Here is a 13,820-nt window from a genome sequence, read left to right on the forward strand (position 1 = left end):
CTCCCTTTGAGCCCCTTCATTCTTGTCCTCTCCGTCTCCTGACTTTAAAGACGGCTTTCCTGGTTGCCATCACCTCTGCGAGGAGAGTGAGTGAGCTCCAGGCTCTTTCTGTCAAACCTCCTTTCCTGTTCATTCATCCTGACAAGGTGGTTTTGAGAACTAGACCTTCTTTCTTGCCCAAAGTTGTCTCTGCTTTTCACATCGGGCAGTCTATCACCCTCCCTTCCTTCTTCCCGCCTCCGCATCCTTCAAAGGATGAAGAGAGGCTCCATCGTCTGGACCCAAAACGTGCGCTTTCATTTTATATGGATCGCACACGCCAGTTCCGGGTGGATGACCAACTGTTTGTTGGCTACGTGGGTGCGAAGAAGGGACGGGCGGTACATAAACGGACCGTCTCTCGGTGGGTCGTTCTGTGCATCAAAGCGTGCTTCTCTTTGGCTCGGAAGGAGCCTCCTGTTGGGCTGAGGGCCCATTCCACTCGGGCCACGGCGGCTACTACTGCCCTGGGCCGGGGAGTCCCCTTGCAGGACATTTGCCAGGCGGCTACGTGGGCCTCGCTGCACACCTTTGCGAGGCACTACTGCCTGGACAGTCAAGTCCGGAGGGATGGCTTCTTTGGCCGTTCTGTCCTCCAGGACTTTCTGGTGTAGGATTGTATTGGTTCGCAGACCCACCACCGGGGTTGGTATTGCTGGGGTATCTATTCTAAGGTAAGGAATCTAATACTAACCTGTTTCTTTCAGATGAACAAGTTACTTACCTTCGGTAACGATATATCTGTAAGAAACAGTAGTTAGTATTAGATTCCTTACCGCCCCACCCATCCTCCCCGTTCTGCAAACTGATACCTAGGGTTAAGGACATCCCTTTCAGGGCCCTAGTTTCAAATGGCACCAGTGTTGGTTCTCACATGGCTCTGCGTGTTCTGGCGCGGAAAAGCTGTGTACAAAGAACTGACGTCAGAGCGCGGAGGCGGCGTCTATATACTCCAGCGACGTCATCACGACGCCGACGACGGACGCGGAGCCGCAGGGGACGCCTGCAGACGACGCCTACCGACGCGCAGGGGTACTGCTACGCAAAAGTTTTCGGATCCAGACTGACGCCTGGGGATATTCTAAGGTAAGGAATCTAATACTAACTACTGTTTCTTACAGATATATCGTTACCGAAGGTAAGTAACTTGTTCGTTATGCACCTTCAGACATCGTTCCGGACTTACTCCATAGTCTTCAAGACTGTTTGCAAAAAAAATTCCAGTGTGCAAGAGAAAATGTCATCTCCTAAGACAACCAGATTCAAGTTGTGTAGGGACTTTAGCAAACAGATGTCTGTGACAGATAGTTCGAGGGAGGCCTCTGGACAAAACACAAATCAGGGCCTGCTAAGACTGCACCCGGCGGAATCAGATGGACATACAGAACCGCAAGGCGAAGCTCTGTCACCAAACATCAGAAGACTTTACTCTGTGAACAGACAAGGTTTTCACAGAAGATCTTCGTTCCGGTTAAAGTCTTTGAGGAAGTTTAAGAAGAAGCATACAAAATGTAAGAAGGATCTGCCCCTTCTCCAGAAAAGACATCAGGGTGCCACCTGGTCTTCCTCCTGATCTTCTGCACACCCTAATGTGGATACAGCCATAATGTTTGGGTTCCCTTGGTGACAACGCCACAAATTGAGACCTGCCGTGAGGCCATGCAGTGGATTTTGGCCTTTTTACCGGTTCTCTCTGCCACATCTTTCGGCCTCGAAGATCTGCAGGACCCTCCAGTCGGACTTCCGCCGGCTGGCCACCCTCGGCGCTGTTTGGGCCCCTTGAACCTGCTTAAAGTTTTGCACCAACTCTTGTACGCACTTCTTTTCCAGTACTGCCTGTTGCCACAGTTGACTTTGCATTGCCGCTGGCAGAGCATTCGCAATGCATTGTGCTCTAACGTTCCAAGCAGACCCACTCGATGGAGGCAGCACTGATTCGGACAATTACATTTTGTTCCTCAATATGATGAGAAGAATTGGTATGAGGAATTACAAGATGCCAGTGGCCTGGATAATTCTCCAGAAACAGGCTTCATTTCTCCTTCTGGCCCTTCCACTGAAGGAAGTGCCTCCTTTGCTATTACACAAAGGGCTGTATTACACAAAAAAGGATGGCTGTAATGCTTGAATCAATCTCAGCCACTGGTAATTACTCTGGATGCATCTGACAATGAGTGGGTTACGGTTTCAGGTCCGCTTTCTTTAATATTGCCAAATGAATAAGCTGAGCTCATTGCTACTAAGCACTGGTGTATAATTGAAAATTGTCCGAAATTGCAGGGTCATTTACTAGTGAAGAAAGTCCTAGCATTATACGAAAGTGTTTGTATATATAGCACAGTATTAGTTAAAGCCAAATTGCAACAAATGTGTGTTTTTTACCTCACCCTGAGGCCCATTTTTCAGGCCCCACATTTTAATTTGGGTACAGTGACTGCCCGATTATTTACAGTGGGGTTATTAGTTTGCATTCTGTGTGATCAAAATGGGGATCAATACTGACTTCAGTAAATGTTGCTTCCAAAAATACTATTAAGATATTTTCAGATTCGGTTTTAGGAGGATACCTGGGGTAAACTGGGGATTGGGGCAGCTACCACCTTTGTTCGGTTTTGTGTGCCCATGTTTGTTTGGACACACATAGAGGAACAGGTCTATAGCTGTTTGTTTTTTTCCAGATGGTTTATTGTGCTGTCTTGCAGTTTTGTATCAAATCAATGGGCAGGCAATTTCCTCAGTTCCGGGTGCAACTGCCCAGGCTTCAGAAATGCGAGTATGTTCTTTAGGCCATATAGGAGTTCACTCGCTGCTTGACTTCTCAACCGGAGGAGACACTGCTGGCCACCTCATTACAGGTTACTCCAGTTAGGTAAGCCAATTAGCAATTTGTTATTGCAGTGCTTTCTGGCCACCAAAAGTTGGGGGAATGTTTGACTAAGGGGCATTTGACCAGCATAAACAAGAAAGAAAAAGGTTACTGAACATTTGTCTGTCTTTTCTGAAATTTGTGCCAGACCAGTAATTGTCAGGTAGAAAGAGGACAATGTTTATTAACATGTGGTTCGCGGAACCCAGTTATCTGCAACGTCTTCTCAGGGGGACCGTGACTGTCTAGAAAATAAAATATTTGCAGTTTGCTAAAATAGATACACCTAATAATTTTTTTTTTTAAATCTCTGTAAATGTGGAAAAATTTGAAACTGAAGACTAAATTAAGTTTGGATCCTTAGTTTATTTATTGGGAACAGAGCAAGCTAAGCAGACAGTAGTATGGACAACTAGTGGCCTCAGCTGAAGCTCTAGAACGCTGTGACAAAAAGAGAAGATGCATTAGGAGCAATGAAGACAGTGATACAGGGGAGCCGGGGATATTTCTAAATAAACCTACATTTTGACAATTTCGATGTATTTTTTTATTAATCAAGCATTTCATGATTTATTTATTTGTTTGATGTATACTGGTTTCTGTAGTGATGTGTATTTTTTTGAGGTTCACTCATAGAAATTGTTTAGACAGGAGTCCCCGTCTTTTAGTAGTAATTCAGTGGGGGGAAATTGGGCTGGCCACGTAAGCCAAAAGGTTAAGTAGTGCTGGACTTGGTTAATGATCTTCTGAATTGCTAGGTTGAGCTGCTGAAGTGGACTTCTGCTGTTGCATTCTAGGTTTGCACATTTGTTTAAAATGGTGATATCTTAGTTTCTTTTTGTGTCTGAATGTACAGTGTGATGACGGAAGACTCTACCATGGGGCTTCAGGAGAGATTTTTACATTTTTCATGGAAGTAATCGGTGGGTGGGAGGCCAGTGTCTCTGGTAATCTGGCATGTTTGTTCACATGTTGTATTGTATCTTCTCTACCTGGCAATATATGTGGTAATTTATCATAAAGTATGCATTGTAAAAAAAAAAAAAATGACATCTAGTATTTCATTGGTTAGTGCTCAGATTTTCCTGTCTTTGAATGCAGGTAAAAAAGATTATTGTCTATTTGGGAAGAGATAAAACAATGCAACTTCTAGAAGAATTAGTAAGTGAACTGCAGCTTACTGATCCAGTCAGTTCTGGAGTAACTCACATGGATAACCCACCATATTATCGCATCACTTCAAATTGTAAAATTCCTTCAGTTACCTCAGGTAAGACATGCTTTAGCTTTACCTTTTAGGATACTTCACAGTGTGATGTCATATATTCACATTTTCTGTATACCCATCCCGCACTTTTCTTTCCTTATCATCCGGGCACTAAATTGGAGCAAGAAAGGCTTTTCCCACAAGTAACAGCTCTGCAGATCCGCCAGGTGGTGGCATGTGAATTCAGTCGCTCCTCTTCCTACTCCGGATATGATGACTTCAGTCTGTGTATTGTGACATTTTTCCTCTGCCTACTTACATGAGTCCGGAGATTTGTATTACTTTCAATAAAAAATATTCCTCGTGGTTTTGACAATACCTAAGTCAACTGTCCCCTCCTAGGTCTTTGTGGATCAGCACAGTATTGATAGTGTTGAAAGATATACTTTTCCGATATCTAAAATATCAGAAAGTATTGGCTGGTGTATGACCATGATCCCGGAGTGCATGACTCCTGCCTCTTCAAGCACTCTATGATCATCAGAGAGCAGAAGGTTGAGCTGTTCATGATGAGACAGGACCACAATTGGGAGGAGTGAGAAGTGTATGTAAGGTTTTACCCTCAACTTCCCTTATCATATACAACAATACTTGAAGAAGGTTCCCTTATTTTGTTGAATCCTATTACTATCCACAAGTCAATATTGGGTTGCCACTATCACACTAGTTTGTGGGATAGTTAACCCAGGTAAATCGGTGAAAATGACTGTGCCCTTATGGGAAATATTGTAAGGTCCTCACCCACAGGTACCACCTATGGCTCGCTTTATCATCAGACCTTTATCCCGCTCACCTAGGTTGGGGGGACAAGCTCAACAAGTTTGTAAGTGGAGTACTTTGGTTATGTAATCTTGGGAATTGTGAGAAGAAATTAAAATTGCCTCCCGTATCCTACTACTTTTTTAATAGTCCATTGGCAAGGTTAAAAACAGTGCAATGTCATAGAGGAGTAGTAACCTTATACATCTGAGGTTGATATGTCAGCCGTTGGAATCACCTGTGTGGGTCGGTCAACTTTCTTCTGGACCTTATTTTTGTGCTAATCCCTATTAGTGTAACTGGCCTTTATCATAGTGTATCTCCTTTTTTTCTTTTTTTTTTTTAAACAGTTTTTAAGAAAGTCATGCACTCAAATCATATAGACCAGTATTTTGGACTTTTTCCTTTTTGTCTTAGTCTGAGCTGAGAGAGGAAAATCAATAGCATTATGCAGTAATGGAATATCTATTTTCAATATATTGTACTTATTTTCTCCAATGCATCTTGTCATACACACTTGTGTTAAAAACCTCTAATAGTCTATATTACAGGTTTAAATAAGTGTGGGCCATTTATGATAATTTCAAGTGATATTGCACACACAGTCAATAAACCTTCATTGAGTTAATCTGGGGTGGGGGGGGAATGCTCCTCATAGTAACACTTCGTTGGATAAAATTGAGAAAATAGACTCAAGCACAGCATGTATATTAAGAGCTCCGAAAAGGATTTTTAAACAGAAGGGGCATCAGTGTCTCTCCTGCTTTTGTAATACTCACTTCGTCAAAGGACCGCGCCAACGTCTTTACCTATTTGGCTCCTCGCACTTTGTAACAAGGGGCGGAAGCCGGCTGTCTAGGTTTTATCCTTTCTCGTCATATGACCATCAGGCCTGGGCGTAGTTCGTGTTCCTACGAGGAACTCTGTGAAGTTACAAAAAATCTCTGCGGAGTTACCCAAGTGGCGGAGTGCCGTGCGTACTGCCATTCGCGGTGGTCTTCCTGCTGGTCAGGTAGAAATTCTACCTGAGCGGCAGCTCGCGGTCGCAAACTTACCGTTTGCAAGCGGGGAATAACCTCAGCTGCACTACGCGAAGTAGAGTTTTCTGCACTCAGCGAGCTCTTTAGAGTGCAGAAAACTCCGCAAACGGAGCAGAGTTCACCACCCAGGCATGGTGACCATCAAATGTGAAAGAACAACACATTTCTTGAGAATTGTAGTTCTAGGTTTTTTCTTTTTCCTCGTTGGGATGTGAATCAGTGTCGTATTGGTCTTTGTCATGTAGATTAATAGCCAATATTTTAGGTTCGGATTCATAAGTGATTACATCATAAATGACAGGGTTTTGTTTTTTGAACAGAAAAGCACTTCCTTTTCTTTGGAACAGTTATGTGATCTGCTTATGAACTAACTATCAAAAGGGAATAGATCACTTGACCTGAGTAACCAGGGTTTGCAACGTTTGTATCGGTTAACAATAAAAAACCCTCATTCACGTACACAAGCCGTAAGGCGGTATATCTTGGTCCTCCTCTCCGTTTAAAAACCTGACCGCATCATCATTGGGTTTCTTTTTTTTGTCGTATGCTTTCCTCCATATGGAGGTGAACCACTGGTTATTACAGTAGTGATCAACGAAAACAGAGGGGTGAACGTGCTCTGGTGCTTTTAATTGTAAATGTGGTGCTAAAAACTCGTATTGCCTAGATTCATTTTTTAATAGGTCTAGGATCGAGATAGTTTAAAAACAGTGTTGTGCATAGGAAGACCTGTCATCAGTCTACCGCACTAAGGTGTCCAAAAAAAGTCAACATGTTTCAGCACTTTGGTTTGCCCAGACGGGTGATGGGGGCTTTCTTCAGGACCTAAGAAGAGAAGGGAGTCCGTGTATTGTCACAGTGAATCAAGATGTGGTTCTCTTGCTTCTTAAGTGGTGAATTAGTACCTGTTCAGTAGAGAGGGAAGTAGAAGGTAAAAAGAAAACATAGAGGAATGTCATACTTGACATTCATTGAACAATCAATTGTGCCGTCCGATAATGTATATTACCATTATGTATATTAACATTATGTATATTGACATAGAAGATGCACTTGAAAGGAACTCAATTGTTATTGAAAAGAAACTCAAACGAGAAGGTACGAAATTAAAAAATGGCAATTCTTTATCCCGATTAGTGCTAGAATAGGGGTTTAGGGTAACTCCCTATTTATGCACTGATGAAAAGATGTTACATATAGTGATTGCTGCGCTAGTAGTCGCTGTTAGCTTTAGACAATATACAGGTAGATTGGTGTAACTTAGTATGTTACACAGGTAGTTCACATTACACGGGTGGGTGGTGGAGCAGAGCCCTGATCATTACGCATTTTTATTTTTAGCATGGTGTGTTCCTAAGTTGCCCGCTAGTCGTGCGTAAAAATGCTAGGTTTAAGACTGTATTTTAATGCCTCTTGGCGTTTGTTAAAAAATGGGGGGACTACGTGCAGTCAATTCTGTTTTCAGAGAACTGAGCATTTAGCATATTTCTTTCTAGCATTTGGGGTCCGATGTTAGGTCTGCGTGTGTTCATGAGTTGCCCCCCTAGACGTACGCAACAATGCTGGCTTAAGACATTAACCTGTATCTTCGCGTTTGTTTAAAAAGGAGACTACGTGCAGTCAGTTGGGTAGGCCTGTGTCTGTCAGCGACTCCCACACAGGTGCAAGAATTTCTTGCTACCATGGACCGCCTGTTCAGGCCTTGGGCTCCCGCCGGCGTGCCCTCTGGCCCGTGGTACCGTGTCAGTATCCTGTCTGGTAGTCGGCGGCTCCGGCGACGCAGGGTCCTGCCCTGCTGGCTCCAGCCACGGCACCACAAGGTCCCACCCTGCCGGCTCTAGTGCCACCCTCGACTCCGGTGCTACAGTGGATGCCATTGGTTCTGCCCATGCCCAGGTTCCAGGACAATTTTGTTCCTACCAGGGATCAGCATTGGGACACAGCGCCGGTTCGGCCCCATTCGGTGCCGTTCCCAACGCAGTTTGTTCCTTCCCCTGCCTTCAGACACGGTCTGTACCACATGCGGCGGAGGTGGAGGACGACTGGAAGGGGTCCCAGGACACCCTTGCTAGTCAGTGTGACTCTGAGCAGCACTGGGTAGACAAGTTAGAGCAGGCCAGCGGCCTTGATGTCTCCTCTGACCTGGTGTTTGCTTCTCCTCCGCTTACCATGGAGGAGGGTGCTTCTTACATGGTGGTGCTCCGTCAGGCAGCTGAGGTCCTCAACCTTGTCCTCCCTACGGTGGCCCTAATAACTAATCTCTTCACTGAGGTGCTCCAGACGTCGTCCATTTCGTAGGAGCCCCTGCTGCCATTTAATGACGCCCTCAATCACGTCCTACTGGGCACTTGGTTGCGGCCAGCCACAGGGACCCCTATGGATAAGAACGTCTGGTGACCCTGCCTTTCTGACCACTCATCCTACACCCGAGGGCCTGGTCATCCAAGCTTCGACGTCCCAGATTGCCTTTCCCACTGCTCTGCCGGATAAGGATTCTACGAAGCTGGAGCAGTTTGGCAAGCGGTTGTTCTCTTCGGCCAGCTTAGGGCTGCGGTCGGTGAACACTGCATGCCTATTGGGCCGCTATTCCCACGCGGTGTGGGATACCATTGCACATGTGTTGCCTCAGTGTCCTGAAGAGACCCAAGCTCTGCTGTCCCAAGCAGTTGCCGAGGGTAAAGATGCAGCTAATTTTGCCATTCGTTGTTGTTTGGACACCTCACTAGGTATAGCAGTTTCTACCAATGTGGCACTTCGTCACCATGCCTGGTTGAGACCTGCCAGGGTCTCGCCAGATGTCCAGAGCTCCCTCATGGTCATGCCCTTTGATGGCACTCGCCTGTTTGGTGATAAAGCCAACAGTGCGCTGGAGCGTTTTAAGGACTCGCGGGCCGTGGCCAAGTCCTTGGGTCTTTCCACGAAAAGCCCAACCACTCCTGGTTTTCGTGCTTTCGTGGCACCGGAAGGGGCACCCAGGTGCGTTCCTGCAGCAAGCCTGTGCAGAACCAGCCTCGCCGCGGGCGCGGTTTCCTCGGGGGCGCGTCTGAGAATCAGCATGTGGGTCAGGCAACCTCCTCCCCTGCTGCTTCTACCTCGAAACCTTCCTAAAATTTGGGAGCACCCCAAGCCAGTGGGTGGCAGGATCCACCATCACCTCCCCCACTGGCACACTGTCATATTGGACAAGTGGGTGTTGCAGATCATCCTCAAGGGTTACTCCCTTCCCTAGCAGTCCACCCCTCCAGCTATGCCACCTCAATACCACTGCATGTCGGGGAAACACTTGGCAGTTCTCCTGCAGGAAGTCACAACCCTCTTGGCCAAGGGGGCGATCAAGTGCGTTCCTGGGCCAGAAGCAGGAAATGGTTGTTATTCCCACTACTTTCTGGCCCCCAAGAAGGACAAAGTGGGTCTGCGTCCCATCTTGGACCTCCGGAACGTCAATCGCTTCATCCGGAATGAGAAGTTCAAGATGCTGACTCTGGCTCAGGTCTTGGCTGCCCTCGACCCTGGAGACTGGAGGGTAGCGTTGAACTTGCAGGGCGCATATTTTCACATCCCCGTCCTGCCGGCCCACCGGTGTTATCTGCGGTTCACGGTAGGCAAGGAGCATTTTCAATTTGCTGTGCTCCTCATCGGCCTTACCAGCGCCCCTTGGGTGTTCACAAAAGTGATGGCGGTGGTCGCAGCTCATCTGCGAAGGTCAGGGGTGTCAGTCTTCCGCTACCTCGACGACTGGCTGTTGAAGGCGGGCTCGCCCCAGGCAGTCGTTCCCACCTTTAAACTACGGCCGACCTCCTGCATTTGCTGGGGTTCTCCATCAACATGCCAAAGTCGCACCTGGTTCCCTCTCAGAAGCTCCCCTTCATTGGTGTGGTTCTGGAATCGGCGCGGTTTCGGGTCTATCCTCCGAAGCAGTGAGTCCGGGATATTCGGGCTATGATTTTGATCTTTCAGCCTTTATCCTAGGTTTGTCAGGATGACCCTCCGGCTCCTGGGCCTGATTGCCTCGTGCATCCTGCAAGTGCAACATGCCAGATGGCATATGCAGTCTCTGCAGTGGGACCAGAAGTTCCAGTGGGCGCAGCATCAGGGCAACCTGTCCGATTATGTCAAGATCTCGGATGGCACTGCACGACAATTGCAGTGGTTGCTCAAGAATCTCAATTTGGTCAATGGCAGATCCCTCTCCCTTCCACAACTGGAGCACACAGTGGTGACAGATGCGTCCCTCCTGGGATGGGGAGGCCACTTGGGAGAGACGGAGATCAGAGGCCTCTGGTCCCCGGCGGAGTCCCAGCTCCATATCAACCTTTTGGAACTTCGGGCAATCCGACTTGCACTGAAGTCATTCCTTCGCTCTGTTATGCTGGTGTTCACTGACAACACCACCGCCATGTGGTATTGCAACAAACAGGTTAGGGCGGAGTCCTGGTCAGGAGACTCTGCGCCTCTGGACATGGCTGGAACATCAAGGCATTAGCTTGGTGGTTCAACATCTGGCAGGTTCTCTAAACGCCAGGGTGGACAAACTCAACTACTGGTGCTTGATGGATCACGAATGGTGTCTGAACTCTGACGTGGCACAACGTCTCTTTCAGATGGGGAGAGCCTTGGCTAGATCTATTTGCCACCAAAGGGGACGCGCAATGTCATCAGTTTTGCACGTTGGAATTTCCAAAGCGGCACTCACTCAGTGACGCTTTTTGTCGCGAGTGGGGTTGCGGTCTATTGTACGCCTTTCCGCCTATACCACTTCTGCCCAGAGTGCTGAAGAACATTTTGCACGATACTGGTATCCCGAGCTACTCAACATGGCGATCGATCACCTGATCCGACTGCCTCTTTGGGAGGATCTTCTGTCGCCGCAGCAGGGGACGGTCTTCCACCTGAACCTGCCCAGCCTCCTCCTCCATGCGTGGAGAGTGAGCAGCTACAGTTGACAGCTTTCCATCTTCCTCCAGAAAGTCTGTGATGTCATTCTGGCAGCCAGGCGTACCTCCACGAAAACTGTATACGCCTGCAGGTAGAATACATTTGTGGCATGGTGCACAGCAAAGTCGGTGGATCCCCTTTCTGCCCCTCTTTCTGAAGTCCTTCTGTTCCTCCTTTCTTTGGCCCAGCAGGGTTTCCGCCTTTCTACGGCTTCCTGATCAGCCTTCTCTTTTAAAGTCCCTGTTTTTAACCGCTTTCTGAAAGGCATTACGCACATGTTTCCTCCCGTGCCATTCATTATGCCTCAATGGGACTTAAACCTTGTCCTGGCATATCTGATTTGCGCTCCCTTCCAGCCCCTTCATAATTAGCCCCTTTCCGTCTTCTTACTCTCAAGACGGCTTTCCTTGTAGTTATCACCTCTGCCAGAAGAGTGAGTGAGCTCCAGGTCCTTGCATCCAAACTTCCTTTCCTTTTTGTTCATCCGGACAAAGTTGTTCTCTTTTTTGCCAAAGGTTGTCACGCCCTTCCATAGCGGGCAGACATAACTTTGCCCACCTTCTGTCCGCCTCCGCATCCTTCCTAAGAGGAAGAGAGGCTCCACCATCTGGATCCAAAACGTGCACTCTAGTTCTCTCTAAAGCTCACACAACAGTTTCGGGTGGATGATTAACTCTTTGTTGGGTACGTGGGTGCCAAGAAAGGTCCGGCTGTGCACAAATGAACCATCTCTTGGTGGGTTGTTTGCGTGTTAAAGCCTGTTACCCCTTGGCTTAGAAGGAACCGCCTGTGGATCTGCATGCCCATTCTACTCGTGCGACAGCAGCCACTACTGCTCTGGGACAGGGAGTCCCTTTGCAGGATATCGGTCAGGCAGCTACGTGGTCCTCGCTGCATACCTTTACCAAGTATTATTGCCTTGACAGCCAAGTCCGGAGAGACGCCTTCTTTGGCCGTTCTGTCCTCTGGGATTTTCTGGTGTGATCTTAGTTTGCAGACCTTAGTATTGCTGGGGTATTTATTCTAAGGTCAGGGATCTATCACTTGCAAAAAACACAGTTCTGCATTCTGTCCATCAACTGTGTTTTTTGCAGGGATCTATCACTAACTTGTTTCTTTCAGATGAACAAGTTATTTACCTTTGGTAACGATATATCTGTAAGAAACATTAGTTTGTGATAGATTCCTTACCGCCCCACCCATCCTCCCCTTTCTGCGAACTGATTTTTAGGGTTAAGGTCATCTCTTTTAGACCCCTAGTTTTATGCACCAGTGGTCAGTATCTTGCATGGCTCCGCGTTCCTGGCGTGGAAAGTCGTGTACAGAACAGACGTCAGCGCGCATGGTTGGCGCCTAAGTAATCTCCGGGTCGTCATCTCAGCGCATACAATGCCAGCGATGGACGCGGAGCCGCACAACGCCACCTACTGATGCGCAGAGGTACTGCTAGCAAAAACCTTCCGGATACAGTCTGATGCCTGGGGATATTCTAAGGTAAGGAATCTATCACTAACTAATGTTTCTTACAGATATGTGGTCTCCGAAGGTAAGTACCTTGTTCTTCCTGTAGCGAGGATGGCCTCCCACTATTCCACCAATTGAGAGATTATCTCAAAAGATCGCTTTATACTCCATCTTATCCTCTTGGGATTTGTCCTCCCGTTCCTATCCTTGATGCACGCCTTCTGCAAGGAAGCGTTTCCTGGGATATGCCTTCAAGTCCTTGTCCATTTGTAAAAGGGGCCATAGAGGGCAGAGCAGCACAGGATGTTACTATCTTTACATATTGGTTTCCATGAAGGGCAGCGTTCTAAGAACCATTCTGGATTTCAGGCTCTTAAGCCTTTTCATTCAAGCAGACAAGTTCAAAATGTTGTTCTTGGTTCTTCTGGCCATCAACACAGATGATTTGATGTATCTCCAGGACCCCTATTTTCCTCTACTGGTCCTTATTCTTCGTAGACATTACCTCTGCTTCATGGTGGATAAAATCTCAGCACAACCAATTTGTGATTCTTCCTTTTGGTCTCACAAACACTCTGCACGTCTTCATCAGAGTGCTAGCTACAGTATTTTTCATTAGAGGTTGAGAAATCTAATAGCATCCAATCTAAAGTGACTTTTATTTAACAGGCATTACTTTATATGCCAGTCTTTCCACCAGTGTAGAGATTATATTCATTTCCCAAATGATGTAACAGTACATAGCTATTCCAGTACATTAGATCCGAATGTTAAGGCTTTCGAGTCAAACTACCTTGCCTCCTTTTCTGTATGCTCTTCTCTTCATAAGGTAGCTTCAGGTAGTGTTTGAATCTCTGTGGATTCCATTTTGGACAGACCTGTTGGGCAAGATCGTGTTAGGAAAGACATTCAACCTAGGACTAGACTGTTGGATGTCCAGTCTTCGTTCTTCAATAGGAAGTTGTTTTTGACCCATAGTGTCCATTTTCCATAGTGACTTGTGTGTCCCTTCGTGCATAAGAGTGCACATCTGGGCTAACGTCCTTACTGGAAGCAGCCAGCACCAGCACAACAGAGAAGACATAACTTATGTGAAAACCATCAAAGCTCCTTTGTAAAGAGAGGGCAGATCTTTGGAGTTGGCAATAGACATGCCAATTGGTATATCTGGTAGCTAATGTAGTGGGATTCGGTATGAGGAGATAGCAGGTTACCCTCAATTCGTCATATATGAAAGCTTCAGGAGGATGTCTCTGTTGTTTTTTTGTAATGGTGTCTCGAAGACATTTATCTTTCCGATGGATACTTATAACTACTGATTCCTGACCTTGTGGAATGCACCCAGGTGCCTAAGTGGATCCGGGATTTCTTCATAGCATTGCTTCTGTGTGCCGGTAGGTGGCACCCAGTGGCTCTGAATCTGCTTTGCCCCACTGTGAATGTGACATTG

The 13,820-nt window shown here is 46.8% G+C and overlaps 1 protein-coding gene across 11 annotated transcripts in view; it reads left to right on the top strand.

Moving 5' to 3' along the window:
* The window catches only part of FRYL (FRY like transcription coactivator), a 2,483,143-nt gene that overhangs the window by 1,425,947 nt on the left and 1,043,376 nt on the right, over positions 1-13,820 (top strand). For all 11 annotated transcript variants that reach the window (XM_086962669.1, XM_086962670.1, XM_086962671.1 and 8 more), the window contains one exon: positions 4,007-4,175. In XM_086962669.1, coding sequence (XP_086818795.1) covers positions 4,007-4,175 — 169 coding nt within the window. The remainder of the gene's footprint in view (positions 1-4,006; positions 4,176-13,820) is intronic.

This window comes from Lissotriton vulgaris, chromosome 3_1 (assembly GCF_964263255.1).
Source record: "Lissotriton vulgaris chromosome 3_1, aLisVul1.2, whole genome shotgun sequence".
Lineage (NCBI taxonomy): Eukaryota > Metazoa > Chordata > Amphibia > Caudata > Salamandridae > Lissotriton > Lissotriton vulgaris.